The sequence below is a fragment of the Marmota flaviventris genome, chromosome 15 (genome assembly GCF_047511675.1).
Source record: "Marmota flaviventris isolate mMarFla1 chromosome 15, mMarFla1.hap1, whole genome shotgun sequence".
Taxonomy (NCBI): domain Eukaryota; kingdom Metazoa; phylum Chordata; class Mammalia; order Rodentia; family Sciuridae; genus Marmota; species Marmota flaviventris.
In genome coordinates, this window is record NC_092512.1 from 15,388,945 (window position 1) to 15,406,872 (window position 17,928).

At 43.3% G+C, this 17,928-nt stretch overlaps 1 protein-coding gene across 2 annotated transcripts in view; it reads right to left on the reverse strand.

The window, feature by feature from the left end:
- Positions 1 to 233: 233 nt before the first annotated feature.
- The window catches only part of Nsmce2 (NSE2 (MMS21) homolog, SMC5-SMC6 complex SUMO ligase), a 223,707-nt gene continuing 206,012 nt past the window's right edge, over positions 234 to 17,928 (reverse strand). For both annotated transcript variants that reach the window (XM_027950003.2, XM_027950012.2), the window contains 3 exons: positions 7,873 to 7,973; positions 7,384 to 7,490; positions 234 to 590 (listed from right to left, as the gene is read on the reverse strand). In XM_027950003.2, the coding sequence (XP_027805804.1) occupies positions 473 to 590; positions 7,384 to 7,490; positions 7,873 to 7,973 (326 nt within the window). In that variant the 3' untranslated portion in view covers positions 234 to 472. The remainder of the gene's footprint in view (positions 591 to 7,383; positions 7,491 to 7,872; positions 7,974 to 17,928) is intronic.

Below are 17,928 nucleotides of genomic sequence, written 5' to 3' on the forward strand. Positions count from 1 at the left end.
AGATTCAGAACTGTCAATTACACAAAGTCATAACAGGAAAGTAAACTGGTTTTGCTTGTGACTGAATGCTATCATTTACTAAACTTATAAAAAAGGCTTTTCAATTAGGGAATTTCTTTTTTTTTTCATTCAAGTATCAGTAAAAACAATTATAAAAGTCATTCTGATGTATAAGAAATAGAAAAACCTGTAACTTTGGAACAATTTATATCAGGAGGTGTGCAGACAGGACATGCGACAGGTAATACAAGTTTTATTTCAAATGATAAAACATTTAAAAATAAACAATGTAATGTGCTTGCATTTTTATTATGTAACTTGAAAAAATGCCTTGGATTTCACTTAAACCATCAAGTTTTAACCCAAACCAAGTATGCGGAGCAGCCAGTCCTGAGCTGCTCTGACAAGCATTGCTGGCGTGGCTGGCGGGGGCGGGGCGGGCTGCTGACTCCCCGTGGCGAGGGGATCCTTCCTACTCAGGCTGGCGGTACTTCTTCTTGTTGTGGCTCTCAATCGCCCTTCTCAGTGCTTCATCCTGGATGAGATCAGACATTCTTATATCCGTGTGGCTGCAGCCAATTTTGGGGCAACTGTAAGGGAGAAAGAAAATCAAGTCAGTCCCCTGGACTCTGATGCATTAAGCAGAAACTGTCACATTCAAGTATTAAAAAAAAAAAAAAAAAGTGAGAACATGTTAAAAATCACACTGATGAATGCTCACTTAATTCTTCACTGAGGACCCACCCGAGCCAGATTCTGTCCAGGGGCCAGGGACACCAGCAATGTGCCAGTGGGGCTCTTGCCTTCCCTTCTAATGGGAGGGACAGACAATCACTAAGTGACCAAACAATGCCCCAAGTTCAGGTGGCGCTGAGTGCAAGAGGCAAAGAAGTGAGGTCAAGGGAGGTCCAGGGGACAGTGCGTTGGGGCTGGCTGTCCCGGGATGGAGCCAGGCAGCCTCTCCAGACTGCTCTTGAGCAAGCCAAGGAGGCCTGCTGGATGCTCTCAGTGAGAGTAAGGCCTGGGTCACTGAAGCAACCAGACAAGGGGGGACCTGGGAGGTGACGTCAGGGGACCAGTGGGGCTTTGGGCTTATTTTAAGTAGGAAGAGAAAACCCTGGAGGCTTTTGAGACAGGGGAGGGATATGACTTAGTTTCTATTTAGAAAACTTTACCCTGGCTGCTTAAAGGAGAACACAGGTCCATGGGCAAGAGTGGAGCAGAAAGGAGAATAGTGTGGTGTCCCATCCCCAGGAGGAGCCAAGGGCAGTGTGGCTGATGGTGGCAGCAGGTGGAGTGTAGGGGAAAGGAGAGGTGGGCAGGTGGGCACTTTGGCGTGCCCTTCACTACAACAGGAATAACGGGAGAACAGGCTGGGGATGGAACCAAGTCTTGACTCTCTGTGCCGTTCTGCATGCCCATGAGGCTCCCGGGACCTTTGGGAGGCCTGTGGCTGAGGAAAGCAGCATGAGTCATCCAGGAAGCAGTGGACACAAAGCCTGCTTGGTTTAGATGGGGCCTTCTGCAAAGGTAGGGGGTTGGATGAAGTCACCCGATTTCTTCTCACTGGGAGCCAGATTTGGGTAGGGTCAAGGGCCCGGTGTTTGGAGTCAGCTGGCCTAGGCCTGGACTCTACCATTTTGTTCCTTTCTTTGTTGGTAGACAAAACCAGAAATGTCCAGCCATCTCCTGGCTGACCATCCAAAACCTTCCTCCCCATATTCCTAGAGAGGCCTAAGGGAGGAGCCAGCACAGTTGTGAGTGCAGAGCACGGCAGATTCGCTCCCCCCGCGGGGCCTCTGTTGCCCTGATGTAAACTGTGTGGAGTCCCCGTTTCACAGGGTGACAGGTAACATGGTGCTCCCTAAAGTTCATTCCCTTCTCTGTCTCCTATGACGGTCACGTTCCCTGATCATCATTCTTCAAAGAAGTTTTCAAGTTCCTGGCCCATCCACATCTCGCATGTACCCAGGGCACATGCTCATTAGCTTCTCTAGGGACAGCGCTGTGCAGGCTTCACCAGACAGCTGTGAGGTGCCACCCAGGCTCAGTCACGCCAGCAGCAGTTCTCCAAGAAGCCCCAGTATGACTGAAAACAAGTAAAGAGGAAAGACAGCAATGAGAAGAGGCAGGAAGGTGGCCCTGAGCTCTAAGTTATCTAGTGGCAGAAAGTCCAACAGCAAAATACAAGAGAAAGGTTTTCTTGGCCCTGGTCTCTGGACAAGGAGTCTTTAAGTTAGAGGGACATTCATCAATGTAATGAATAATAATCATGTGTTTGATAATCTTTTAAAATACGAAAATGTGCTCTGTACAGTCAGGAACATGTGTTGAATGACAGTTGTAGAAAGATGTGACAGGAAGGGGCCCAGGCTGCCTTGGCCCAGGCAGGCAGCACTCTGTGGATCTGGCTTTGCATTAAGCTAAGGCTTGAGGAATATACAGTTTTAAAATGTATAGTTTTTTAAGCCCGAGTCCCTGAACTCTTAAGTCTCAAAGGGAATTATTTCTCCAAATATGAAAGCAAGCAGTGGAGAATATGAGGAAGATACAGGTACAATGGAGAGTTCAGAAGAGGAAGTTCTCCTAACAGTGTCCAGGGCCTGAAAGGTCACAGGATAACTCTCCTTCAGTCTGCCCACCGAGCATCGCCTGCCAGGCCTCCCACCTCTGCTGTGGAGAGCCAAGTCTAACTCCAGCAGCCAGACGGTGAATAAGCTGGGGACAGGGAAGTGGAGAGTGAGGTGGGGAGGACTTCCTGATGACATCAGTGGTGCTGGTCAGTAACTGAGGACATTCTGAGAACGTCGGCTAGAGTTAACACCACTCGTCGGCAGAACAGCACCCCTTTGTTCGCTTCAGTGGGTGGGAGCCCAGAGATCTGTGTCAAGGAAAGAGGTTTGAGCTCACTTAGGGGACAGGCTCTGGGGACAGTAGCAGGAGGCAAATAGCACCCCCAAGGGGAGCCAGATGGTCTAATGACAAAAAAAAAAAACAACCAAAAAACAACCCTAAACACACAACCCCCCCCCCCCCCCAAAACAAAACAAAAACAGAAAACAACCTAGAGTGACAGAGACCTGGGCTCCACTCCCTGGCAAATGACTTCCTTCTGTGCCTGAGTTTTGCCCTCTCCACAGACAGGTGGAGCATGGGTCGCTGTGAGAAACGAGGATTACTAAGCCTCAGGGGCCACTCAGTATTCCCTCCAGGCCCTATCATGAGCAGCTCTTGCCCCGGCCCTTGGCTGCTGCTCCCCACTGACAGGTGGTATAACCTGGGGTGCATGAGTGTGCCTAACCAGGGAGACTTCCTGGAGGGAGGCTGACGCAGAAGCCAGGGAGAGCCCTGCTTCCTACCCCACCCGAAGAAACAAACACAAGTTTTTAAACTAAACACAACAAAAGGCCACAATGCCATGGTACTGAATCAGGGCACTCCTGCTCTGGAGAAACTCAGTGTAGGCATTAGGCCTTAATCCCCATGACATGTCGGTGAGCAGTTAGGTGTGGTGACACCCGCCTTCCGCCTGCACCACTGTCTTTAGGAGTCAGACATACAAGCCTCGAAGGAGAGGCTGGTCCTGAACCTGGGTCATAGAAGGGCATGGCATTCCCTGGCATGGAGCCAGCATCCGGGTCTGATGAACAAAGGCGACTGGCCCTTAGGGGTCCCACTAGGCTTCGAGGAACCTCAGCCTGAACATCAATTCAAGAGCACAAGAGCCTGAGTCTTCTGAGTTCTTGAATCTAGGTCCCGAGAATTCCAAGCCCCAGGAGGAAGGTCTCTAGATGCCTCTGGAAATGTGAGTGGGATGGATTCCTGTCATACCTAAACACAGAGAGAAACTCAATGCTACATCCAAGTCTCAGATAATGTGTCACAAAGCAGTGAGATAAGCCACAACAGCTAACACTGTGGGCCTCGCTGACCCTACAGCTATTTGTTTAGCACTCTGGACTCCAAAAAAGAGCTTTCTCAAAGTGCTGTGATTTTCTTTTCTTCCCCCCCCCCCCCCCTTTTTTTTTTTAGAGAGAGAGAGAGAGACAGAGAGAGAGAGAGAGAGAGAGAGAGAGAGAGAGAGAGAGTTTTTTTAATGTTTATTTTTCAGTTTTCAGTGGACACAACATCTTTAATTTTTATTTATTTATTTATTTTTTATGTGGTGCTGAGGATCGAACTCAGCGTCCCACGCATGCCAGGCAAGCGCGTTACCGCTTGAGCCACATCCCCAGCCCAGTGCTGTGATTTTCTACTGCCAAGCTGTGCTGGTCCAGATATAGAACGGACCTCCTGACCATTCCTGGGTTCCCTAGAACTCTGAAGTGATGTTCATTCCCGCTTCATAGCTGAAGAAGCTGAGGTCGAAAGGTCCGATGGCTTGCTGGTAAACACAGTTGAACCCACATTTCTACTCCACTCGATCTGGTTTTATGTGTTCTGAGATATGACTGTGTGTTAACTGTAACTACTGTTCATCAAGAAAGCAAAACAATGACTGTGATAAAATTAGAAATATTCACATGAAAGTCATACGACAGCCTTATTTGTAAGATGATAGTCTTAGGATTAAGATATATTTTAGGAAATTGTTTTAACTACTGTACTTGGGGCGAAGGTCTATATAGCTAGTGGAGAGAGCACGTCCTAGGTCTGAGCATGCTCAGGGGGGTCCAGACAGTGCCTGGTAACTCAATGACCTGTAACTCCAGCCCAACCAAACACAATTACAACAATCCAGGAGGAAGAAGAGATTTCTCAAACTGGATGCGTCACAGACATTTTTAAACAAAGGGAATTTGGTGCTGCTCATCTAACATGTATCATGGGGAATGACACCAGTTTGTGCTGAATCAGAAACCTCTGGAGTAAGTGGTGAACAGGCCATGGATTCTAATCTGCTGCCAAATGTGCCTGGAACTGAGGACCTGCCTGCTCTTCCCACTGGCTCCCATGGTACCCAGCACTCTATTTTCCTCCTGTTTGCTGGTGAATGTTTAGTCTGCTTTGCTGGATCATCTTCATCTGATTGATGCTGTTGTTGACTAATAATGCTGTTTTGAGGTTGATATCAGGATCTGCAACAGGGCTGAGGGAATCTTGCTGGCTCTCCACTGGTGACTGCATCTACTCCTGGGCTGTCTCTGATGACAGATGAGTGGGTTTGACTTCTCTATATAACCTCACCATCGCCAGCTCAGAGTCTTCTACCAAGTTCCAACCCCACATTTCCTACACCTCCTGGACATTTCCAAATGGTTGTATTCCTGATACCTCAAACTTAGCATGACCAAAATAGTCTCTTGTAATCACTTCTAAACATGTTCCTCTAACCACCATCCGTGTCGGTACCGATTAGAGATGAAAGCATGCTCTTACACACACCATGATCCTTGCCTCCATCTGTGAGCTCATTCTCTATGATGTAATTTACTGCAAAAGCACCCTGAGTTTCTCACATTCATCCTTTTTAATCTTTTGGGGTAACTTCCTCTAGCTTGGCTTATCTTACTCCCTGAAAGCTCTGTAGTCTCCCATGCCTACAGAGTAATAAGACCGGCGCAGTTGCAGACGGTGTAGGCAGTTAAAGCTGGAGGATGGTGGCAGCGGGATAATGTTTACTGAGTCTCATCTCACCATCTCCCAAGTCCCTGAACTACTTTCCCTGTATCTTATATGCCAATGAGACAGTTACAACTATTATCAACAAATTACAGATGAGGGAACTAGTGAAATCATGAAAGTGGCTAGAAGATTCTCCTTCACCATTCTCTGGAATTCTCATTTCTCAAGGACCAGTAAAAAATACCTTCTTTGTAAATCTGTAGAGTTCTTCCACTTAGACTCAGTTGTTATTATTAGACTATGAGAATTTGCAGAGTGTCAGACATTCAAAAAAATATGACAGAAAAAACTTTTCTAAATGATGTTACTCAAGTGCTTGTAAATGTCATGTGCAATAAAGAAATAATTAAATAAAGGCAAAGGACGCTAGAAAGTCAAAGTATGTACCTAAGAGGATCCATCTAATTGCAGTGGGTGTCTCTGCGATGTACCTGGGGCTAGTGGTGAGAAATGTGCCGTGCCAAGTCCTTGCCCTTTCCAAGCCTGACCCTAGAGAATATCATCAACTGTAAGAAGGAAGAGGTATCAGATCAAACTAACCAGGAGAATCTATTCTTAGCTATTATGTTGACATTTTTTGCTTGCTGGAGAAGGAACACAGAAAAAAAGTTAGAAGGAGATGGAGACTTGGAAGTCTAGAAACAAAGAAAACTATACTCAGAAGAGAAAGTGACAGGTTCACTAGGGAAATATGACATTTCAACCATAAGGAGGAAATGAAAACAGTTAAAAATGCACTAACAGTCTATGTTTTGCAACCATTAGGATACAAAACTATTATTCTAGAATAGATATTGTAAATTATTTGATTAAATGACCATCAGGATAGTTCCAGTCTCCAATGCCCTATCCCTAAGTCCACACCCGGGTGAAGAGTCCTGGGGAATTCCAAGTTGTGGTTTGGACCAGCAGATTTCTGGGTGGTGGAGCAGCAGACCACACTTCAAAGCAACTGTTATCAGACGCTTAGTGAGAGCTGCTCACACCTGCCACTGCAGCCCCTGCACAAGTCAGTGATAAGAGCACCAAACAGAGTCAAAGTCAAAGCCAGCATGTCTCACTAAGACTCCCTTACAGGAATAGGCTGTGGCCCCCAGGTTATGTGGGTGGGAGGATGGGGAGAAAAGGGATGTTTCCACAAAACTTCCAGTTAAAAAAAAAAAAAGAAAGAAATCTCATTGGTTAGTTATCCATGAATTTACTGAAATATTTTGGGAAGTTATTTAAGTAATTGAATATATGAAAGTTTTCCCAAACAATTAAATCTTAATCATCAAGACCATAAGATATGAATTCTTAGAATGTTGACATATATTTTTTAGAACAAATTACCTATACTACAGGAAGAAAAAAAAAGTACCATTCCCTCCTATTTGTGCAAGTGTCCATGCCAAGAGAGAACTCTGTGTCATGGTTCTCCTTTATTGTCCTCAGGCTACTTTTTTTAACAGTGCAAATTCGTGAGAATCCTGTTATCCAATGATTAAAATTTGATCTGACTCTTTTTCTTGGGTTTTGGGGTGTGGCTGAAGTACCACACCATGGCTTCTTCCTGAGCTGATTACTAATCTTCCCCTCTGGGTTGTCCTTCCAGAAAGCTAGCTTCCATGTTTACAGTACTGAGGAGGTGAAGTGATGCAGGAGATGGGCGAGGAGCTCTTCCCCAGCAGGACACACCGACCCTGACGGACACACCCACACCGCCCCTGATGGATGACCACTAGGGAAGCCTCCACTTCCTCTCCCACATCCACTCACCAGGCCTTTTTCTTCCGTTTGTGCTTGGACTCAATCATGCGGACAATGGCTTCCTCTTCGTAGGTGTGGCCACACACTTTATTTTTCACTGGCTTCTTCATTTCCAACTGTAATCAAGGAGACATTAGGCTTTCAGGAATGATAGTGATCAACTGCCAGTGGCTTTTTTCCCTAGTCCCAGGGTGTGTATGTTTCAACTTCCCATTCTCATGGCTTTAGATGATTATTAGGCTTTAGATAAAGAAATACAAGGAGACAGTGACACTAATGTCACTGAACCCTAGGGCCATGACTTCATTCCCAGATCCTTAAGGGCACAATTAACAGGAAACTCTTTCCAGCCCCAAATCTCTTTAGCCCTCATCACTTTTCTCTTCCCTTCTCCTCCCCAACTCCAAATGTGATATCAAATCAGAGAGCAAACAGGAAGCTTTCAGGCTCTGTGAAGTTAAGTGCTCTTTCTTTCAGGGGAGGAAGGAGGAAGCCTACCTGTGTAATGGGGCAGATGAAGTTGGTCTGACTCTGGGTCACAATCATATCTTCATCAACTCCTTCTGTTCCCTCGACCTCTCTGTCTGCTTGTAGACCATCTAGAGGAAGAAGGGGAGTCGATGAGCCTCCTTGGCCCAGTTTCATGCCAGAGAGAGAGGAAGGAAGGGAAGAGTGAAGGCCAGTAGTCTCTAGGGTCCTATCTGGAATTAGTCCAACAGTACAGGCCCTTGGATGCATGTGACTCTGCTCTAAAGAGAACCCTCCAGGGGACCTGATTCTGTCCAATTTTGATATGGAAACTGAGGCTCAGAGCAATAAAAAAGCGTTTTCAAAGTTCAGAGAATTATTTGTAAGTACACAATGCCTGGGAATCAGGAAGGTCTGACCTCAGAGTCAAAGGACCGGCTTATCTGTCCCACGTCTAGCTGAGAGAGACCCTGGGCAAGCAAAGCAGCCTGGGTTAAAGCTTGTAGTTTTGGTTCAAAGATGAGAAGAGGTAAAGCATGTGGCTCTCAACTCAAGGAAATAATCAATAAATGGCATTGACTGATGGTGCTGAGTTTCTTAAACTTTGGGGTTGTAGGTTTAAATCCTTTTGTACTTTTCAATGTTATTGAGGACCTTAAAGAACTCTTTTCATGTGCATTATATTTATTAATATCTATCACATTAGATATTGAGACTGAAGAATTTAAAAAGTAATTATTACTTAATTTAAGAACAATAGTAACAAACCCATTACTTGGTAACATAGCTACTGATAAAACAATTAAAAGTATTATACTGCAACTGTAAGATGATCTGATATGGTGCACACCTGGATGGGCTCTTGGAACCCCAGGTCCCTGGAGCACATCTGAGACAGCTGAGCAATGAGTGGCAGGGCTGACTTTGAACATGGCACTATCTGCTTCTGAAATCCTTGCTCATTACATCATACTTGTCCCTTGCTGAGGAAAAAACAGATGACAGATGACTTCTGGAGAGTAGAATGAGACTGAACATAAAGCTCTTCCTTCAGAAGAAGGGATACAGGTTGAGTGTTCCTAGTCTAAAACCCAAATGCTCCAAAATCCACAATTTTTTAAACACATGACACCACAAATGGAAAATTCTACTGTGACACTTCATTGCATGTGTAGAATTATTTAAAATATTGTATAAAATTACTTTCAGGTTATGTGTATAAGGTGTATATGGAACATAAATCCCCAAGTTATCTCATTAGATATATGCAAATATTTCAAAATTGAAAAAAAAAAAAAAACCTCAAATCCAAAACACTCCTGGTCCCAAGAATTTGGAATAAGGGACGCTCAACCTATACTTGACATTTGTTGATGGTGTATTCTTTCTTCCTTCTTTCTTTCTCCATTTTCCTCCCTTACTCATTTTCCTCTTCCTTTCCTTTTAATACTGACATAAAATAATACAGACATAAAAATGGCTTCCCTGTTAATATGTGGAAGGGAAGTTCTTGTCACTGGTTCAGATGGTTTGTAAACCTTTCAGCTCCACTGAACTGGCTTTAGGTCCCCAACTAGGAGTGTCTCTCTGGAAAGATACTACTGGGGGCAGGACAAGGACCTTGGTGCTCTTGGTACAGGTCATCCAGTGAACTGGTGACTGGAAGCCAAGGATTCTGCTTCCAACTCCCCTGCCTTTTGTAGGGGTTTCTCCTGTTAGTAAACTATTGATATTTGAATGTCAGCTTGAATGTCCCCCAAAATGGCTTTCATTTCTTGAAGGAGAACATCCCTTAGAACTTCCCAAGCAGAGCATTTTTAACCATGGGGTATTACTGTGTGATGCCTGGGGCCTTCTACCTGGAGCCTTCTAAAAATGTCTAGGACCTTGGAACCCACTTTTGGTTTGAGCATCCTTCAACCAGAAACCTGAAGTGTGAATTTTTTGAGAATGAAAATAATGCCCCCATCTCCAAGTTTTGGATTTTGAAGCATCTGGGATTTGGGGTTTTTGGATTAGGGATGTGCTCAACAGGATAATCTACACAAATATTACAAAATCAGAAATCTAAATCTAGTTCCAGGCATTTCAGATAAGGGATACTCAATCCTTTAGTCATAATAGAATAGCTATACAATTAAAATTAGTGTTAAAAATCTACTGAATGTAATGTTAACTTCACTAATTATTGATTTGGTTAAAAAAATTCATTTGGAAGCAGTGTGTAGACTGGATTCAATTTTTAACTTAATAAAAATTTCCAACTATGCTGAGATAATTGCTGAAAAACTAATAATTATATATTAAATTGTTTTTTTTTTCTTTTTATGGTAATGGGGACTGAATCCAGGGTTACTCTACCACTGAGCCTTATCTACAGTCTTTTTAAATTTTTAAGACAGGGTCTTGTTAAGTTGCCCAGGCTGGCCTTGAATTTGCCTTAACATCCTAAGTAGATAGGATTATAGGTATGTGCCTCGGTGCCTGGTTAAATCTCAGTTATTTGTAGCCAATCCATTTTAAACAAAACCTGTAAAAATATTTTCAAAAAGTTGTCAGACAAAAATTATATATTTCAAACAGAAGGTGCCATATTCTAGCATATTTGCTGCCATGTGAGGTAGAGTCTCTGAAAATATTGCTCACTCCCATGCAGGGTCTCATGCTTCTCCAGACCCATCCACAGTGCAAGAAAAACAGTTTGAAAGAGTCTTTTTATCAACCCAATGGCTCAGGGAAGTTGGACAGGTAAGGAGAAAATAGGCTAGGAGCTATTCTGTCTCTTGGATTCACTTTTCAAAGCCTTCTCCTATGGGTTGCTACCTCCCATTTCTGATTTTATGCTTGATAGTCAAAATAAAAGTAGCTCTTTGTCAATTTCTTACAGGGTTTATTGTGAACTGATGGCAGATTTCTGACTATAAATGGTACACTGTGGAATTCACCGGAAAATCTGTTAGATGTATAATAGAGTGCAGCTGATGTGAAAGACAGAGGGTTTGTTGGTTATTTTCTATTTTTAAATTTCAAAAGGTAGAGGAAGCGAGAAAGCCGAACTCAAATGTAATGCCAACCACCAGGGAAGGCTAGTGGGGAACTTCAAAACTGTAGGTGGCTTCCAGCATCAGAGACCATGAAAGAAAAAGGTAACGGAAGTGAGACGGGGCAGACTGCCAACAGTGAGTAATGGCCACAGACTGAGAGCCTAAAAAGAGAAGGATTTTCAATAGCTAAACTTCTGGAAAGGACAGCACTTCCTCACCCCTAGTCTGTATTTATAGAAAGTGATATTAATGTTAGGATTCTACAATGTGCTAACAAAAGGTCACATCTCACAGTAGGTATCACTGACAAAACTCTGTGATAAGCATGGTAAAAGGAAGACAGGAGAGAAAAACAGAAACCATTTACTACAACCACAGAAGTTTTAAAACCTAGGTTATCTATCCTAGGTATATCATTTAATTTAGGAAATTCAGATCCAAAGAAACCGCAGGTCTTGTCTGAAGTCATGCAAGGTATTTAGTAAGTCAGCGTGCTGTTCAATGTTCCTGGACTGGTCCATTTGAAAACTAAAATCAGTGCACTGGTTCTGGGAGTAGCTCCTGCACCAGATTATTATTTCATTAATAAAAATAATAACTCAAGTTTACTGAAGATCACAGAGCAGCTACTGTTCTAAGCTCTGCATACAGAGTATTTAATTTCATTTTCACAACATACCCATAAATAATGACTCTTCTGTTATTCCTATTGTGTTGACAAAGAAACTTAAGCCTCATGATATTTTTAAGGCAAATGTAGAAAATAATAAAGAAATAATTGGATTAAATTAGTTCAATGTTTATTAACAAGATCATAAAAATTTTTATTGTAAATAATAGTCATATTATTTTCTACAGTTGGCCCTCCATATCCCAGGGTTCTGCATCCATGGATTTAACCAACTAAAGATCCAAAATATTCAGAAAAAACTGTGTCTGTACTGAACATGTACAGATGTTTTCCTTGTTATTGTTCCTTAACATAAGTATTTACATAATATCTACATTATATTATGTATTATAAATAATCTGGAGATGATTTAAAAATCTATGGGAGGTAGGCTATATGCAAATAATATACCATTTTATACAAGAACTGCTGATTTTGGTACCCACGGGGGTCCTGGAACCAATTCCCCATGGATACTGACTGACAACCATGTACATATATATATACATACGAACAAGATACACTATTAGGGAGAGCAACTAAGAACAGAGTAGGGACGAAGAGCATGAGAAGAAGATTAACATTAAACAGGGATGAGAGGTGGGAGGGAAAGGGAGAGAGAAGGGAAATTGCATGGAAATGGAAGGAGTCCCTCAGGGTTATACAAAAGTACATACAAGAGGAAGTGAGGGGAAAGGGAAAAATAATACAAGGGGGAGAAATGAATGACAGTAGAGGGGGTAGAGAGAGAAGAGGGGAGGGGAGGGGAGGGGAGGGGGGATAGTAGAGGATAGGAAAGGCAGCAGAACACAACAGACACTAGTATGGCAATATGTAAATCAATGGATGTGTAACTGATGTGATTCTGCAATCTGTATATGGGGTAAAAATGGGAGTTCATAACCCACTTGAATCAAAGTGTGAAATATGATATATCAAGAACTATGTAATGTTTTGAACAACCAACAATAAAAAATTAAAAAAAAAAAAAAGATACACTATTAGAAGCGTATGCCAGCTGTCAACTCCTGAAAGACAGGTGACAGGCCCACAACTTAAAGCCAGATGCTTGGGCCCAGGGTCCAAGTGCCACTCTGAGGAGGAGTCTGGACAAAACAAACATTTATAGTACTCCTGGGAGGGCAGCAGGGTAGGGGTTAGGTAACTTAAACATGACTTTTTCTTGATGTCATAAAATGAACACTAGAAGGAAGATGTCACGGAAATGCTTGAAGTAGTATCTTTTTCCCAAAAGTCAACAACATGGCCCGGTGCAGCATAGGTGGCGGTGGCAGTGAGGGCACTTACTGGACCCCAAGACGTGGATTAGTGGTCAGTCAGTTATGCTGCTAGTGACGTAGCTGCTGAAAGCCAAAGCTTTCATTCCCTTTCATTACTCACATCTAACCCTTGGCTAGTTCTTCCAACTCCAGTTCTAAACCATATTTCCACCCTGGCTCCTTCTCCCATCTTCTCTTCCCTGCATTTTTCAAAGTACTACTGCCCCCTGCCCAGATGTCTGCAGTAGCCTCCTGACTGTTCCAACACAGGCCACAACCCTGCAGCGGGCCCTGGGTGATCTTGCCCTTGCCACGCTCTCTGACCAGTCCCCTTCACTTGCCGTGTTCAAGTCACTCTAGCTTCTGTTTCTGGAACAGGTCAAGCCTCTTCCTGTGTTTGGCTCTTTACACTAATCTGCCCGGAATGTTCATTTTCCTGCTCTTGCTCTTCCTACTCCTTCTTTTTTTTCTCTTTAAAATGTCAGTTTAAATGTCACCTCTTTGGAGAGGCCTTGTCTGATGTCCCAGGCTAAAGAAGCACCCAGACTTTCCCTACCGCTCTGTGGTGGCTCTCTGCAGAGCACTATTGCAAGTGCTACTTTCTTGTTTGCCTGCCTTCCTCCCCCCTGCTCTGCTCCCTTGTCTCTTCCAGGAAACCAGTGCCTTCGAGGTCTTGCTCACTCATGTTTCCTAGAGTCTAAAATAGTTCCTGGCAGATAGTACTAGGTGTTCAATAAACATTTGATTAGTAAAGAACTTCATCCAACAAGGCAGGAGAGGGCTTATTTTTCACAAGGTTCTACCCAGCATATTTAACAGACGTGGCAACACAAACACACATACACACTCTCACACAATGATTTTATAAGTTATAGTCAAATAACAGAGCATTTCACTGTAGTTTGGGGTGCAACCTTGGACCCTGAATTACATGTCCAAGGCAGGAAGTAAATATAAGTTTTACAATTACAGTAGGCTGTGTGGTAATTACAAAGGAGAATCCAGACATGGTCTTGTGGTCAGAAAATACATTTGGTTCTGGCCACACACAGCCCTAGCATTAGTCACTTGTCTGTCTTCAGGCATCCCAAGTTTGGCTACTAGTTAGAAGGTTTTATGCCAGCTGGGAATAAAAATTGATTGCTCTGTGCTTTTTCAATTAAGCTTGAATATTTTTCTAAAAGCACTTTTCTTTTGAAAAGCACTAGCATATGAAGAAAGTACTATACAAACATTTGTTGCCTATTTAAAATGCTTATTAGACTGCCCAGATTATTTTACTTGCACTATTTTGGAACAGCATATCCGGAAAGAATGAGTTGGTACACGGAAGGTTTGAGGCCACCCGAATGTGCATAGTACATTGATTCCAATAAGTTTTTAGTTCTAGTGAGTAAGTATGTGTCTGAGCCAACTCCTGGCTCATTTCTCTTATCCAGCAGCTTATAGCAAGGCTACCAGCGCCCCCACCATGGGCTCCTCTTAGAGCCCAAGTGGAAGGATGGCAATGGGTTCATCCCCTTTGGTTGGAATGAAGATTGTGTGTGTGTGTGTGTGTGTGTGTGTGTGTGTGTGTTGCACTGAAGGCCGCACTGTGGTACTCCTGGGTGTCTAGCTCTCAATCTTCATTTCTTCCCAGGAAATGAGAAGATTGGTGGCCTCTTCTGAGTGCCAGTTGCTTGCCTGGGTCAAGTTATCACTTCCCTTCTGGAGGGAACTGAATACTAGTTCCCAATACTTCCTGGCACCAACTAAGACTGCTGTGTGAGAACAGCTTTTGCAGAATTAAGATGCAGATCACATTCAGAAAGGGCTTGCACCATCAGAGATTTCCTAAATGATTACAACCCTCACACGCTGGCAAAATCCAACCACCCAACATTGAACAAAAGTGTTTACAGTAGCAGGCCAGGATGTAGTTCAGTGGGAAAGCACTTGCCTGATATGTGTGTATTGGGGGTTTGGTTCTGTCCCCAGCTCCCCAACCCCCCGACACACACAAATTCAGTTATCAGAGGCTCAGTTCGTACAATGAATCAGAAAAGTGGCCAGAACATAAAAATCCAATGAAGGTTATTTACTGCATACATATATTCGCTTAATTAATGTTACAGACTTCTATAATTATAAATTGTTGCTGCTGTTAAATTTTTACCTCTTCTATATGCTAGGCATTGTATTTGTTATTGGCAAACAAACAAAGCTAAGGGAGCTACGTCCCATAGGACAGGACACAGAACATATTCCAAGCAAAGTGGTCTTGTGAGGGCTGCGCATACATATGACACGGTGGAAAGAAGGTCCCAATAAAACCGTCAGTCCTCTGGAAAGCTGCTGTCTTACCTAGGTGCAGAAGGAGAACCCTTTGACCTGGATTTTCTGATACAACTCTGCTCCCTTCTTAAATGTGAGCCCTTCCTTCAGCCCCAGCTCAGGTCAACACTCTGATCAATGTTCTCCTCCTCCTCCTATTCCCTCAGCAACTTTACTCTCACCTTGGATACTACGTACTTGGAAAAGGTACTTTTGTCCAACCCAACCCAACCCACTTCCCACAGCCCATCTCCTTCCCAGACCATGCTCTTTTAGCTCAAACTTCCCCATTACTTAATTGTCTCACTGAATGAAACTTCCTTTTCAGATGCACTGAAGTCTCCTTGCAGATAAGCCTCATGTGTTCCTTCACTGAGCACTTGCTCTGTGCCAAGCATTGCACCAAATGCCAGAGGACTAAGATTAAGCCTGGCCAGAGAGACAAACACATCCTGTGCAAGGAGTGACACAGAACTTAAGTGTTTTGTGCAATGTGTAAACGCATCCCTGGGGGTGAGGCAATGAGTGCAGGAGGACGATGACGAGCCAGGCTCTCCCAGGAGGTGTGATGAGAAGACGCAAGGATGTCTCTGCAGTGAGAATTACGGTACTTAAGATCACAGAATTGGAAACAGCCTGCTTGGACTCATCCTTCAACTTTATGAACTAGGTGCTCTTAGGCAAGGTATCCCACCTTTCTTTGCCTCAATCTTCTCAGCTGTAAAATGGAGGCAATAATGGGGCTCCGTGTTGCTGTATGAGAATTAAACAAGTAAATATATGAAAAGTTCTTAGAATGATGGTTGGCAAATAGCCACCAACCTCAGTGCGATCATTATGATGACTAACACTATCACTTGAATTCCCACAGGGCTAACATACAGTGGACACCTGCAATATAGTAAATAAAAGTGATGTGCTAAAGAATCAGCCGAAGAGAAACCAATGGGCTGACCTGGGCTGCGACTCTTCATGGGATGAGCCCTCCGTGCCCCAGGTGACAGGAAGGCCTAAATTAGCCCAGGCATGGCCACCTGACATGGCACTAGCAGCATCTTCATTGTGCTGTTTTTTCTTCCCTAGCATTTTCAAAACATTCTTCTGAAGATCTTGGAAGGAAACTGAAGTAAACTGTAGAGTTTCAGATTATTTCCTGGAAACGAGCTGACCTTTCAATAAGATGTGCCCTAATAAACGATCCTGCCCTCGTTAGCCAATCCACTATGGTTTCAGACATATCCTTTGTCCTCAGCTGATATCACGTATTAATTTGTCTCCACCTTTCAAAATATGAGTTTTTTTTAAAAATAACCAAAACCTAGTGCATTCAGTGAGACTTCAACTCATTCAGCTGAATTCTGGTCATACAATTTCCATTTCAAGCCAACGAATACTTAAAATATCCTCAAACTCAGTACTGAAAAGAGAAGGTTTAATAGCTATTTCCAGGAGGTCACTAAGTAAAAGCAGGACATTTATACACACATCCTATTTCTTTTTTTTTTTTTAATTAACCTTTAATTTATTACTACTACTACTACTACTACTATTTTATTTTTTTAATGTGGTGCTGAGGATCAAATCCAGTTCCTCAAGTGCTAGGCAACCACTCTATCACTGAGCTACAGCCCCAGCCCAACATCCTATTTCTTGTTCTGGGCAATTAACTAGAAAAAACACATCCCAGGAAAAGTTTGATTAGCCATTAAGAAGACGGGCTACAACTTCAATTATGTAGATTTACAGTAAAGTTAGAAATAAGCCAAGATTGAAGGTAAGACATCTCCTTTGGGCTCATCTTCTTATCTTTTCTTATTTATTTATTTATTTATGGTGCTAGGGATTGAATGTAGGGCCTTGTGCATGCAAGGCAAACACTCTACCAAGGAGCCATATCCCCAGCCCATCTTTTCTTATTTTAGAGGGCTGGAAATACTGCCTGTCCAGGTTCCCAGGACCATATATGCAACTCCTCCTATCCCCTGTCTGCTCTGTCTCTAAACTACCTTGACTCTGTGTCCTCCTCTTCAGCCTCAAGGCTGCTATCCTAACTTGAGCCCCCAGAATTTCCTACTTGGATTATTGTATAAAGTTCTTTATTTGGCTCTGTCTCCCCAATCTATTTCTTTCAACTCCAGCTAGTCATCTTTCTAAAACCATGTTCTCTGGTATGACAATATGAATCTTCATTAGTGGCCCAGGGAATCCCCATTTCCTATGGCTATCCATCTCAATCCCATGCCCTCTACCTATCCCAAACTCATTACACTTCACCCATGTTGGCCACGCTATTCTGTACCTCTTCTCCTTCCCCTAGTGACCCCTGGCCACCCTGCAAGACTCAGTTCAAGTATTCCCTCTATGAAGCACCAAAGTAGAGAGAGGTGCCTCTTCCTTCAGCCTCCAGAGGACCTTCTGTACATGCTATAATCATCACTTTGCTTCTCTACCTTCCCCAGATTGTGGGTTCCTTAAGGGAGGTAACTCTGCTCATTCATCTTCATGTTCTCCAAGAAGAAGGCCTAGTGCAGGAACTCAATTAATGTCCAGAGAATGGCTGTTGAAACCAGAGGATGCAGTGGACACTGCTATCTACAGACTGATTACAATGAGATGTGGACGATGAACAAGACTGTTTCAAAGGCAAATACTTCAGAAGGAGACGGCCTAGTTCTTGATCTAATAACTAATTTTCCAGACAAAGAGCCATATGATGCTCTACAGGCCATGCCACAGTAATTCTCTATTCTTCTTCTGGACAAAAAGAAATTGCCCAAAA